Source organism: Lissotriton helveticus, chromosome 4_2 (genome assembly GCF_964261635.1).
Source record: "Lissotriton helveticus chromosome 4_2, aLisHel1.1, whole genome shotgun sequence".
NCBI classification, from domain to species: domain Eukaryota; kingdom Metazoa; phylum Chordata; class Amphibia; order Caudata; family Salamandridae; genus Lissotriton; species Lissotriton helveticus.
Genome location: NC_136064.1, coordinates 95,312,594 through 95,327,463, shown reverse-complemented (window position 1 = coordinate 95,327,463; position 14,870 = coordinate 95,312,594). Strand labels below are relative to the sequence as shown.

The following is a 14,870-nucleotide window of genomic DNA, read 5'->3' as shown; positions in this document are numbered from 1 at the left end:
GGCGCAGGGCTTTACAACGTGACGCATCTGCCTAGATGCGCCACGTTGTAAATGGGTCGTAGGGATGCGCCACGTTTACGCCGCAGTTGCGTGACGCAAATGTGGCGCATTCCCAACATAAATCTGCCCCTAGATGTCTAAAACACACCCTCCTTTCAGACCCCGTGTGCTCTCCTCTCCTCAGGTTAATCAACACTAGTGCCCGTAATTCAATTTGCAGGTGGTAGTATATGTGTAGAATGCTTCAAAGGAAGGGCTATGTAACAAGAGAACACACGAAGAGAATGGTGAAGGCCAGTTAAACAAGATAAAGTAGAGAAGAATGGTGGGACCCAAACAGTGGAGTAAGACATGGATTAATCAGTCTAGATGTGGCTTTACGAACTCGGCCAGACCCTGACATCGGTTTCGTAAACAACGACAACGGTTGTTCTTTAACAGAAAAGACACGGAGCAGCTGAAAAGGCAAAAATACCATATTTATCGCGATAGCCTTTCGGCCTGAGTGAGGCAACATAAAATGGCGGCTAAGCATAAAATGGCGGCTGAATACGAAGCAGAGCCGAAAACTACGTAACCTCATCACCACTACTACGCTTCTGGGGTTGACATGGCGCCAGCCACAATAGTTGGTGCCAGAGAGCTCTGACAAAAGGTTCCGGGTCCAATCTGTGCCTGGGGTGCTCAAAAGTGAGGAGTCGGCAGGTAAATCGAGTATCCACAAAAACATTGTTACCAAAGATAAGTAACTGTTTCTTTTAACAAATAGCATAAGGATGATGTCATAAGCTTTTAATGATTCATTTAATCCTACTTTGAAGCACTGATATACCAGTGATAATGTTAGAAATGTAATTTATTTTGGAAATGAGCTTTGTTTAAGATTTGTTTACTCCATGCTCACAAAATAAATCTAGAAAGGCATATACAATGATAATCTCATATTTTATTTCTGTAGCCCTGTTTCACCTTGTATATCTATATATTTCACTTATTGTCTCCATGTTCTCACAAATACTGTTTCTTTTTTTCTTCAATCTATCCTTTTTCTTACGCATCGACCGATACCGACTGTTGATCTCTATTCTCTCTTTTTAAAATCTGTAATTATTTGTCGATCATCAGATCGTTTTACAAGCCCAACAATGCTAATCATCGGTACCACAACCTCCTTATTTTTTAATGTTCTGTTTAATGCTATGTGGATTGTTCACAATAGGATGTTGCATAATGCAATGTGGAAAATCTGTATCTATCCACTGCTGTTTATTTGATGTTTGTTTTTAGCTTTTATAACGTGTATTGCTGTTGGTGCTCCTTTTAAGGATGTTATTTTATATCCAAATAAAGATTGTACACTCTATTCTCTCCCCCGTATGTATATTTTTCATCCTTCTTCCTGTCAATCCTGCTAATTCACCCCTTTACATTGCCTCTATTGCTCTACCCCATGCCTCATCCCATGCTGTGCTCTCCTTCCAGGAGGCTTTCCCAAGGACCCCACAGATATCCTGCTGCTTCTCTATGAGTTTGAAGTTCGTGCTAAGCTCAATGACCCCAAGCTGGAGGCCCTGCTGGACTCAGTGTGGGAGCTGCCGCAGGTGGAAACAAAGACCTTGGAGACAATTGCATGTAAGACTTGAGAACATTCACGTTTAGCTGTGGAAGCTGCAAACATTTGTGGTCAAGGAGTATATAACATGGAGGGTTTGTGGTACCTTCCTCCCATCCCCTCTCATTGGTCCAGCCCTTCTGGAATGCATACACATATGTTTAGTGTGGAGTTGTGTAGAATACTATTGTGTTGGAGACTATTGGTGCTGCTGAAGCAATAGCACGTTTGATGAGATATACTCTTACTGTATATGACACAGTGGCAGTCACCACAGTGTAGTTATGTTTTAGCCTCACTTTTCATTGAAAAGACATTTTTGGATTTGCCTACAACCTTGGCCTCCATCAAAGGATCTGCACCTTAGCGTAGTCAGCTATGGTTCCAGAAAGCCAAATTTCATGCGGTTGGGTGCAGGGAAAATACAGTTAAGGAGGAGAAACCAAAACAGTTATTTGCCCATTTTATCTCACACGGGAAACTTTGCTCAGACCTACGTCCAAATCCACTGAGCAGAGGGGCATTAAAATTGGGACCTGATTTTGAGTGTGGGGTAGTGGTAGTTGTTATATAGCTAAGCTCTGCTGGGGCGTTCTGGTCACCTTCGGGTGCCTTTTCTCCATGGCGTTCTGTATGTTGCTATTGCTTCTAGAGGTCTTGTGCGCGGCCCCTTATACCGGGGTGTCCGTGCATTTTCTCGCCTTCCTGCTCCTGTCCTGAGGGCTGGGATGCTTCTGTGTTCTCCCTTGTCAGGCGTCACCTGCCTGGTTTTTTGGGGGCCCTGGGCTGTTCTTTTTGCTTCTGGCGGCTTCTTGCTATTGGTGCCGTTCTGGCTGGCCTGTTGCCTGCCCTCGGCTGGGCCCGCTTTCTTTTCCCTTGTTTCCTTGGGCCCTCTAGGCTTCTTCTTCTTGTTCCTCTGCCTGTCCTGGCATTGGATGGAAGCTCTGTTGCCTTGGAGGGGAGGGGGTGCTTCGGCCTCTCCGGCCTTGCCCTTGGTTCCTCTGTTGTGAGTGTACGGGTCACTTCAGTCTTCCTGCTTCCTCCTACATCCCTCTTGGGGTCGGTGGTGTTCGGCTTCTGGGGGTCCTCTTGCCTGGAAGGGACAAGGTACTTCCCTGGGCCGCAGGCTGGTCCCCTGTGGGACCCTCTGTCCTTTCCAGACTGGTGGGGTCCTTTCGCAGAGCCTCCTTCCCCGTGGGTATTGCTAGGGTATCTATTCTACGTGAAGGAATCTGCGGCTAGTAGTCTCTATCAGATGTACGAGTTACTTGCCTTCGGTAACGATGTATCTGGTAGAGACGGTCTCTGCTCTGTTCTTTCTTCTGCCCCTGCCTCTGGACACTGCAGTGTTGCACTGTTCCTTATCGTGTGTTCCTCTTTTTTCTTATCTTTCGCACACTGTTCCCATGCTCCTACAGTTTTTGTCCGGTGGCTCCGCGTTGTGGTGCGGAAAAGTTCTCCGAAGAAAACTGACATAGGCATGCCAGGGTGGGGCTCTTGCAACCTCGCTGACGTCATGTACGCAGACGACGCCTGGGTGGAGTCGCGTGGTGATGACCCGACGACGCCAGGATGCTGTGGCAAAAAGTTTCCGGATCCAGTCTCACGCCTGGGGATAATTCTACGTGAAGGAATCTGCGGCTAGAATCGTCTCTACCAGATATGTTGTTACAGAAGGTAAGTAACTCGTACATATACATATATAAATGAAAGGTATCTCCTCCCCAAAGAAAGAGCAGTGACCCGAAGAGGAATTCTCAGAAATGCTTTATTGAGGGATCTTGTTGGGCGAATGCATTTCGGCATATCCTGCCTTCTTCAGCACCTCTCTCAAAAGTGCTTCCTCTGCTATTGTGGCAAATGCAGTCCTGTCTCATTTAAATAACACCCCGCTCCGCCCCCTGATAGTCATGCGGCTCACCTACACACACATATATATATATATATATATATATATATATATATATATATATATATATATATATATATATATATATATATATATATATATATATATATATATATATATATCCATCAAAAAAGGTGCCTGCTGAGGAAGAGCCCACAACCAGCGTTTGATAGGCTAAAGATTCTTTAATGAAGGCACTGCATACAGGAAGGAGCGTGATGACACCAACATACAAAGTTCTGCTCCCCGATGCGTTTCGTGCTAACTAGCACTTAATCATGGGCCGCATATTCGGGGTTCAGTGCAGCGGCTGCTCATTTTGAAGTCACTTGTGTAATCGGGAATCCCGCCTCAGTGGGCGTGGCCACCGCGAGTGGCCTCCTGGTTCCTGTAGTTTCTTCGTATTCCTCAGTGGGTTGAATGCCGCGTACCAAACAAAATTATTTACAGTGTTCCCAAGTGGGTTGTGTGCACCAGTGCTCCCTGCAGTAGTGAAATAATCCTTCAGAAAAACGCCACTAGTTTCCTTTCGCCACAGGGTCTTGTGACACTCCGGCAGGTCTGTGTAAACAGCTGGGCTCTTTCCGCGGTTCAGGCGGAACCGTATTACATCCATCAAAAAAGGTGCCTGCTGAGGAAGAGCCCACAACCAGCGTTTGATAGGCTAAAGATTCTTTAATGAAGGCACTGCATACAGGAAGGAGCGTGATGACACCAACATACAAAGTTCTGCACCCCGACGCGTAAATATTAGCATTATTCAAAATTATCACTCTCTATATCTAATCCCCTGGTTTAAGTTGTCTGCATCCAACCATGCACTCGCTCACCTATTCATGCACTCACTCATTTATCCAACCACCCTGCGGTCATTGCAGTAAAATTTTTTAACCATTCATCCTTGAATTTATTCACCATGGATTCAGTCATCCATCTACAAACTCACTTGTTTTCTCACATTTACTCACTCAGCCGTCCACATAACCACACACAAACTCATCTAACTATAAGGAAGCTCTTTCACCTATATTATTGCAAGGCCTTATGGTTTCACCAGTGCTTGTTATTGTTGGGTTGGTGAGAAAAAAATGTGGGAAGAAGAGAGGATAGGAACAAGGCACAGTGTTATCATACATAATGAAAGATCACTACTTCTCCTCAACCCATCACCCTAACCACCAAGCCTGCGTAGCTTGCCACTGTGCTCTTACAATGACCACTAATGTACTGGACAAGCATGTCCAGTCTCACACCTTCACCTTGACCACATAGCAAAAAATGGCCCTGGGATACAACTACTCAAAAGGTAAGGTAGCAAAGTACAATTTTCCTTTATGGAAGAGCCAGAGAAATCCAAAGTGTTGGGGATATCACAGAGGAAAAGTGTCCACCAATTCTCTGTCCACAAAAACAAGATGCTACCAGGAAGCCAAGATTCCAAAGCAGAAGGTTCATGCAGGGAGTTACCCACGATATGCTTCTCCAAAAAGATCAGTGTCGACCCAAACTCCTCTCTGCACAGGGCACAACACAGTGAAATAGATGTTCACTTCCCCATGAATCTAGTGCAAGGATCTCAGGAATAGCATGGTAAAAACTGGGAGTCCCTAATTAATTCTGATAGCATCATTCTGGAGACTGGTTGAGTCTGTTTTGTCAGCAATTTGGTACCAGTAGGAATAGTCATTCCATAAATGGAATGGTCTCATGGTACTGAATCTTCCAGTTGGCTTTGCCCAACAAGGTGTCACAACAATGTATTATCTCCGCAAACAAGCTCTGACGGGTCACGGATCGTCTTGAAAGACCTCCTTCTGTCTAATTCTGTGGAATCCTACTTTCTGATGAGGGGCTTCTGAGCACCGGAAGAGGGTGGACGAAGGAACATAACCATCTTGATATAATAGCATTGACGCAATCTTTGATAGTCGGATAAGATATGAGATAAAGCACCTTTGTAGCATCGGGCGGTGTTAACCTCAAGAATCTATGCAGTAATGTGCCCCTAACAAAGTCAAAATTGTCAAATGAACAAGTACCATAGTCAGTTAAATACGCCTTCTTGAGACAAGGTGTAATTTAGAAACCATAAAGGATTATTTAAGGATTAAAGTGCTTTACAGAAGGCAAACATGATTAGTCTCAAAATCAACCAAAACGCATTGGGAATTAGCATAATATTCAGTCAAATGTATCAAGAGATCTGACATAAAGTCAGAACCTCGGAAAGAATATTACACATAATTATATGTCCCTAGCATGAGCCAGAATGACAAGGGTCTGCTCTCTAAGAATCAAGAGATGATTCATGACTCACCTTGAAATGTGTCCTTTTTATAAGAAAATGCACAGTGAAAATCACACAGTGAGAATTGAGTGAAAGGCTCAGCAAAACAGAATTCAGCGCAACAATATCAATCACCTTCCCCTAAATAATTAATTAATAATTCCCTCTTGACTTAATATCATCGGATGTGACCGAGTAACCCGTCTACCAAGATCGAAATAAGTCCCTAAGTAATTACATTTGTATGTTTTCAGCTAACATATCTCATAATTACCACTTATTAAGAGGGATTTAGAGTTAGCTGTATTTTTATGTTTTACATGCACGTCTCTTCTATGTTTAAGGGAATTAATTGATATTGTCGTGTAGTTCCTACAAATCTATGGGCCCGATTCACAGAACTAACTTAAGACAAAATCCTAAACTTACTACCATTTTCGTATTCACAGAAGGCACTTACTCATTTTTGTATTCACAGAAGACACTTACTCATTTCGGTATTCACAGAAGTTAGGAGTCCTAACTTTAGGACTCCTAAATGCCTTCTGTGAATACCGAAAGTCTTATAATTAGGATTTTTCACAGTTTAGTAGTAGTAAAGTTGAGAAAAATCCTAATTTTAAGACTTTCGGTATTCACAGCAGGCATTTAGGAGTTCTAAAGTAGGGAGTCCTAACTTTGCTACTACTAAATTGAGAAAAATCCTAATTTTAAGACTTTCGGTATTCACAGCAGGCATTTAGGAGTTCTAAAGTAGGGAGTCCTAACTTTACTACTACTAAACTGAGAAAAACCCTAATTTTAAGACTTTCGGTATTCACAGAAGGCATTTAGGAGTCCAAAAGTTAGGAGTCCTAACTTTACTACTACTAAATTGAGAAAAATCCTTATTTTAAGACTTTCGGTATTCACAGAATGCATTTAGGAGTCCTAAAGTTAGGAGTCCTAACTTTACTACTACTAAATTGAGAAAAATCCTAACTTTAAGACTTTCGGTATTCACAGAAGGCATTTAAGAGTCCTAAAGTTAGGACACCTAACATTCTGTGAATACCGAAATGAGTAAGTGCCTTCTGTGAATACCAAAATGGTAGTAAGTTTAGGATTTTGTCTTAAGTTAGTTCTGTGAATCGGGCCCTAGATGTGCGTTTAGACAACATAAACTAAGGGATTGGTGTTCAGACTGATTCCAAACACCCCAAAAGGATATGTTAGTCTGTAGACTAGCTAGCTCACAGTGCCACTGTAAGCCCCAAAACCTTACCTAGGAGCGAATAGTTTTTGGCAACTATCAAACATAACAACCCTGACCCCTCAAGGATTGTGGAAACAGTACAGTACTTTTCGCTCAGTCACTCGTACTCACTCCGTGTCAGAGAGATATACAGAATAAACGGAGGGGATGTTTTCAATAAGCATTTATTGAACCAGTGTCATTCTAGTATAAAATATGTGTGCTTCAACAACCATTAAACAGAAACAGATATATACAGTTATAAGCACCGACAGAGTAAAGAAAAGGTAGAATTCTACCATGGTGCTAAAACAATGAATACATGCAGGCATAGAGACACATGGCAATAATCACGAGTACTCCTAAGATGCAAACCCTAAATAGATATACCTAAGTGTTCCTAGCATGTATGTAGGTGTAAAGCCAAGAATCCCCCTAGGAAAGAGCCAACCCCATTACCTGATGGGAGAGAGCAAAGGACCTTGTTTTGGTCTCGAGGGGGACACCGCGCGAGGTATGTCAGACCACTGCGTGCTGGAGTGTCTGAGTGCAGGGACCTCAGCATCTCGTGTCAGCATGAAAGCTTTTCCTCCTCTGGTTTGCCCAGCGAAGATGTGGGACTTATATACCTGAAAGGTACCCTCAGGGGTTCTACCTAGATGTGTCATGGTACTGTGGGTCTGTCGGCCAGAGTTATTATGCAGAAGATGGCAATCCTGCTTTGATACTAAGAATCCTCATGCATAATAAATGAGGCTAGTTATTGAAGAAAACCACATGCCATTTATTCAGCACCAAACTAGGTAAAGGGTCCGCACCAGAGCCGTTATGTAGAGCAAGGTAGGACAAATGTAGGTACCTACGTAGGCCCATATTGGGGTACATTGGGGCTCATACCAATATATACATATGTGAATATATATACATATTTACATATATTCCGACATTCTAATGCAGATTCTGGCCTGCTGCCAAATCGCTGGGGGTGCCGCTGGTTCCAAGCGGCTTCGAGAGCATATCATACATATTCAAATCTCGTCTTTTGTTTCAAAACAGAGAGTGGCACTCCAAATCGTGGGTCAATCATGTCGTGAGCAAGGTTGTAACTGAAGAACCGAAACTCGTTGACCTTTCGCTCTATCACGTAATAAGCAAATTTGGGACCCAAGATTTGGAGTGCCGCCCTCTGTTTTGGATTTGGAGTGCCGCCCTCTGTTTTGGATTTGGAGTGCCGCCCTCTGTTTTGAAACACAAAGATGATACTTGAGTATGTGTCCATATATATAATTTTCCGTATTTTTTTTGGCAAATGTTTTAGGTATTTATCCATATTTATTTAATGTTTTGTGAATAAATGAAGTCAGAACTCATACATTTTCAAGTTGATTTAACCAATAAATGTGCACTGATACTTTAATGCATGTCGGGTGTTCCACATTAAAATGCTAAATATAATTTTAAAAAAGTCCACAAACATAAAAAAATTACCATAATATCACAAGTATATGTTGAAATATGTAGCTATTTAAGCAAGCCTCATCCTTTTTTCAACTGCCCATAATGTCAATATGCAATCTATTGGCTTGGAATTCATGAATGGCAATGTGGATAGTCACTTAAAAGAAGCCCAATTTTCTGTATTTTCCTGCTTTTAAAAATAAATACAAAACAGGAAAAGCATCGTATTCTGCATGTATGTATCTGTAAAAATCCGTAAAAATGGAAAACTGGGAACCTTACTAATAACGTTGGTACAGTTGGTGAACCTCGATAAAACCTTCCAAAAACAATTTCACCCACCTCAGCTTCTTCCTGGAAAGTTTTGGGGTGATCTGTCAAGTGGGGTCGAGGAAAATGGGGTCCCAAAATGCATTTTCCCAATGCAGTTTTCAATATGAAAGTTGAGCAGTTATACCACAAAAATGGCTGAATGGAATTACACCAAATTTGGCAAAAAGCTAGATTGTGTTCCTGAGAGCGTGCTTGTCTGATTTGGTGTAAATCTGTTGATTGGATTTTGGGAAATGAAGGTTCAAATGTGTGTATATTTCACACACCCTGGATCCACTCACCCCATAGATCAAAAGAAAAGATCTGACTTTCTGCCGCAACATCAGCGACGATGTTGCGGCAGCCATTTAAGGACTCGGAACTCAGTCCTTTGTCCTGAAAAAAGTTTTAGAAAACATGCCGGAGAGAATAACAGAGTACAGTATTATTGAAACAGTAAAAAGGAACAGAAAGGGAAAGAGTTATAGCAAATATGCGAACAAGAAAGAAATGAAAACACAGAGGGTGCAGTGTTAGTTCAGGCCTTCTGATTGTATCAGTTAACTGGTACAGACAGTGTAGTGACTGCATATATGTGTCTTACATGATAGAACTACCACTTATAATGGCAATAGTCTATGGGCCATATGTATCATACAAATTCGCATTCGCAAACGCCGAAATTCGGCCTTTGCGAATGCGAATTTGCTAAATGGGATGTATGAAGGAAAATCCGGTGCAAAATAAGGAATCGCAAAACTTGCGATTCCTTAAATGTAATGTATGAAGCTAAAAAAAAATGCAAATTGTCCCTAAGGGATCGCAAATTTCCACCAATCAAGTTGGTGGTAATTTGCGAATTTCTTGAAAAATGCCAATTTTCGCATTTTTCAAAGTGCCATGTGATGCACATACATGCCCTTAGGGACTGCCACCCTGCATGGGCATGTATGTGCACCACATGTGCACCCATGCTTATTTCAGGGGTGCAACAGGGTGTCCTTTGGACACCCCTGCACCCTTGAAATTATTCTCAATTTGCGATTAGCAAATTGCGAATCGCAAATTGCGAAAAAATTCCCATTCCTTCCTATGGGCCTCCTGGCCCATAGAAATTAAAGGGAAAGTATTCTTTAATTACGAATTCGCAATTTGCTAAACAATTGCGATTTTCTTGATACATACCAATTTGCGATTCTGAAATAGCGATTTCTTAACAATCGCTATTACAGAATCGCAAATTGGTTCCTTGATACAAATGGCCCTTATTTCCTATGATAAAAGTGGTAGTCCAGATATGTAAAGTTGTGAAGATACACCCTTTGGAGCGAATTGGTAAAGGTACGTAACCTTTTTGATAGTCACTTAAGAGGAGACTAGCCACAGAGTGGAGAGCATTTACCAGAAGTCCCATTGGGGGAGATGCAGATGCTAGAAAGAGAAGACGTCAGAGGCAGCTGGGTAACTTGCAAATGCACTAACTGAAGAGGACATCCTTGTGGTGCTCTAAAGTTGCTTACGGTGGTGGGGGTTCAATGCATGGAACTATCTTTGGAGTGTAAGGATCGATACCTCGTTTGATTGGTTACGTCAGTCTACTACAAATAGGTCTCTCTGCAGTGAGATGATAGTGTGCAAATGTTCTGAAGTGAATAGTGCTCAGCATGTTCTCCATCACTTGCATTGAGTTGTAGTTTATACCAGCTTACAGCCATATTTGACAGATTCTTACATTGGAACCAGTCCTCTAACCTCCGCCAATGGGAGTGCTTTATGGAATGGGAATATTTACAAGGCCCAAGGCTCATGTCTGCCTTCTGTGAGACCTGTGACTCATTTAGTAGATATGGAGCAGGTCCTCCATAAGGGTTATTTTGGTAGGACATGTGTGCATTTACCATTGCTCCTTCCACCATGGGTTGGTAATGTTGGTGGATACAAAGAGGCACTTTCTGCAAGTGTGAGGAGATGGTGCAAACAAACATGTAACAGTAGGCAATGAAGAGTCCTGAGACTTTTTAATAAAGAATCCTGAGACTTTTAGGGTTAGTCTTTTTAAACTAATTAAAATAAGTGTTGGACAATGATATGGCATGTGCTATCCTCTTCAGATTCTCTGTCGGTGCATTTCTCTGATGCAGAATAATTTAAGCAACCAGACCCTTCACTCTTGGTATTTTTCATGTGATGTTTCTGTTTTCTTCTGCAAGCATTAGCCATGGAAGCCCCTGCACATTATCCAACCATCTGTAAGAAATGCCTGAAAAGTGCCTTATCCTTGTACCAGAAGCAGGAGCCACTCAATGTGCAGAAATTCAGGTTAGTAAATGTGATGAATAGAGGGGTGAAGGAGGGAAATCTGTATTTCATAGCTAAACCTTGTATCCGAGAGAGACTTCTAGCTGCAGATTCATTAGAACCATCCACAGGCGTCAGACTGGATCCGGAACCTTAGAGAGCAGGACCTTTGTGTGGCAGCAGGTCACAGACCTCCATCTGATTTGCCTGTGGTGCTTGGAGCCAGACTACGACTCCAAGACGTGTGCGGATTGCTGCACCTGGAACCCCAAGGCGCGCAAGGAGAGCTCCTTGAAGCTCCTAGTCACCCAACGCCAATTGACTCAATGATGCTCGAGGTCCTAGCCACGAGGAAGTTCACGCTCCTGTTAGCATAGTCGTTCCAGGTGCTCATCATTGTGCTTGTTACCTATTCCTGGCCGACGCTGAGCTATGGGACCTTTTTTCCAATAAGTTGGCCAATTATATGCTAAAAGGGGGGACTATTTCCACCAGTTGGAAGGTGGGCCAAATTGTGCCTATTTATAATTGGGTTTGAGGGACTCTCCACTAAACTATAGGCCTATTAGCCTAATAGATGTGGCCTAAAATTTCTTTTCTAGACAAAGTCAAGGGAAAATATATTCCTGGATGGAAGACCACCAGACCCTTTCTCCACTGCAGGCTGGTTTTAGGAAAGGGGTCATAATGATCGACCCGATTTTTAGATTTCTCCTAATATATTGGAAAACCGTTGTTTTACATAATGAACACCTCTATCTTGTTTTTGTCGATTTAAAATAGGCATTTGGTCTAGTAGCCAGAGCACATCTGTGGGATAGTTTGAGGAATATTGGATTTCCAAATAATGTCTTGGATATACTGGCTCGTTGTCACACGGATACTGATGGCCAAGTGAGATTAAGTACGGTGTTCGAAAAGACTGTGGGGCATATTATCAAGTAAGGGCGTTACATTATCGCCGCTTTTATCGGCAGGAAACGGCCGATAAAGAGGCGATAATGGGCTTGATAATATGCTCTATGAATTCACATCTAACATGGGCTTCGATTGGAATTCATAGAGCATATTATCAAGCCCATTATCGCCGCTTTATCGGCAGTTTCCGGCCGATAAAAGCGGCGATAATGTAACACCCTTACTTGATAATATGCCCCTGTGTCCTTGCCCCAACCTCTTTTCTTTATACCTTCATGGCATGATACGTTGTGTGGAGGACGATTTAAATGATACCCCTTGTCTTTGTGGCCGCAAAACCCCTCTTCTTCTTTTGCTGATGACGCCCTCCTGATTTCAAAGACCCTTATGGGGCTACAGTGCTTGGTGAGCAAGTTCAAAAACTTTTGTGCTAAAAGAGGTCTTGTAATAAATCACCCCACGACCAAATTTGAAACCTTAAGCCTCCACAAATCCTTTAGGGGATGAATATTTCCGGGGGAGCTGTCCTCTAGAGAGGGTAACTGAGTTTGATTATTTTGGGATAAGGCTGTCCAAATCCATGTCATGGGCCCCACAAGTAGAAAAGAGCATCTTAAATCTAATTCATCACTCTGCAGCCATAAGACAGTACAGAGCATCTCAAACTAGGACCATCTCACCTGCACTCAAGGTGCACAGAGCGAAAGCAGATGGCAAGCACTCTGTGGAGCCGGATTATGGGGCCTCTCGAACCTTGCTAGACGCGGAACTGCACAGAACACATTTCTAAGAGCTAGAACCAATCTTCCGATTAATACTCCTCTAATATCACTAGGACGAGATATATTTCTTAATTCAATAGTACATATACCGCAATTAAGACCATTATTGTACTGGAGAAGGCTGAAGTATTCTATGGAGTTGGAGGACTATTGTGGAGCTATGGAGGAGGTGGTCTCACTGGATAGATGTTTTAAAATAAAGTGGTTGCACTACATCAAAAACATGCTAACACAAATCAGTCTAGGTGAATACTGGTCTTCTAGGGACCGCCATGCTCCACTTAGCCAAATCCACACTCAAAGGTGCATACTGGGCTTATGTAAACAACGTGAATCCTAGAGGGAGACTGATGGGTCCCTTACCTCTCGGTTTTTTTTAGATTTTAAACCTTCTAGACTGAATCTTTTGGGGATTTTATTACTCTTTTGACTGCCGGGCACTTTTTCTTACATTTCGCAACAGCACTTGTTTATGTGTTTTACAGCAAACTGGAATCCACCAAAGACAACAAGCACTGTTTGCCCTATTTGCCAGAAATCAGAGGCAACACTAGCACATTTCTTCTTTTTCTGTCCGGGCTATATCTGTCCTAGGAGTACATTCATTATTCCCCTCTGTAAAGAACTTAGGGCTAGATGTAGGTAATTGCAATGTACCGAATCTTAAATACCGAATTTTACCGATTCGGTATTTATGAGTCTGGAAATGCAATGTAGGTAAAAAATCGGTATTTTTTACCGAATCTGTAAAATTCGGAATCGGCCAATCGGTATTTACCGATTCTGTAAAATTACCGAATCGGACGATTTTTTGACCCCTACATATCAATTTCCAAATACCGGTTGGAAACGGCCGAAAATCTGTATTTTCGGCCGTTACCGACCGGTATTTCGATACCTACATCTGGCCCTAGGCTCCTGCCAACTCGAGGTAGGCTTAGGCCTACCCCGCACAGATACGTCGCAAACAGTGGTTTGCGCAGTATCCAAGTATCTTCACTGGAGCTGGATTATTAGAAGAAAGGCATTAGAATGAGCACCATTGATAGTTTTTCTATCAGGATTACCTCATAGCCCGCGCGGATCAACATATGTGCTAGAATCAAAATGGCCTTTATTTAAAATTGTTGCCAATGGTTTTATATATATATTTATTTACATAGTTTCTCTTAGCTTTGCCATCAGGGGTACGATATGCGATTGTTAATAAAATATATCCTGTTTTTTATTAGCGTGGGATAGGTTTATAATGCTCCCCTAACTTTTTCCTATTCATGGTAGATTACATGTAGGTATTTTGTACCCGAATGGATCTGTATTTAACTTAATGATGTATTACTGGAATTTTTATTAAATACTTGTATGTATTTTATGTGCTTTAATGGGCGAATAGCCGGAATAAAGAATTATGATGATGATACAAAATACCTCCAGCAAGACCTAGAACATCTTTTTTGTCCCCCGCTTAGGAAAGTGCTTCTGACAGCATTCTTTTCAAACTATTCCACTTCCTGAACAGGACTCCTGCTTCCCCATGCACTCATACATGGTTCTCAAGTCCTCCTCTTCAGTGCCAACTCTCCCTATCCTGATGCATTCCTGGTCTGAATCTGGAGCAGGGTAGGGCTCACACTGCATAATTTGCTTCACTGTGAAGCCATGAAATATTCCTTGCTCTGAGAGGACAATACTGACCTGCCTGTGCAGGAAGCGGTGTCTGCGACGCTTGCGTAGCCCATACATGCCAACATTTTGAACGTGGTAAAAGGGAGATTTTGGTGGCAAAAAAACGGCGGATTTGGGGGCATATTACCGAGGGTGGCGATAGGCAATTATCGCCGATTTAGCGCCCGTTTTCTGCCGCTAGGCTGCGCTAATTCTATCGCCCCATTAGCAAGCTGTCGCTAACTAATGTTAGCGACAGCTTTTAGGCGATAGCGAGCGGTTTGGGGCCCGCTTTGCATGTCAGCGATGTTTATCGCTAATGACATGCAAAGTGGGCGTACCCAACAAGTTAGCGCCTGAAAGCAGTCACTAACGTCGCTATCGCCTATTAGCAA

General features: G+C 42.5%; 1 protein-coding gene across 4 annotated transcripts in view; it reads left to right on the top strand.

Moving 5' to 3' along the window:
• Positions 1-14,870, top strand: part of TEX11 (testis expressed 11) — an 853,291-nt gene that overhangs the window by 788,911 nt on the left and 49,510 nt on the right. For all 4 annotated transcript variants that reach the window (XM_078640006.1, XM_078640005.1, XM_078640008.1 and 1 more), the window contains 2 exons: positions 1,483-1,632; positions 11,023-11,131. In XM_078640006.1, the coding sequence (XP_078496132.1) occupies positions 1,483-1,632; positions 11,023-11,131 (259 nt within the window). The remainder of the gene's footprint in view (positions 1-1,482; positions 1,633-11,022; positions 11,132-14,870) is intronic.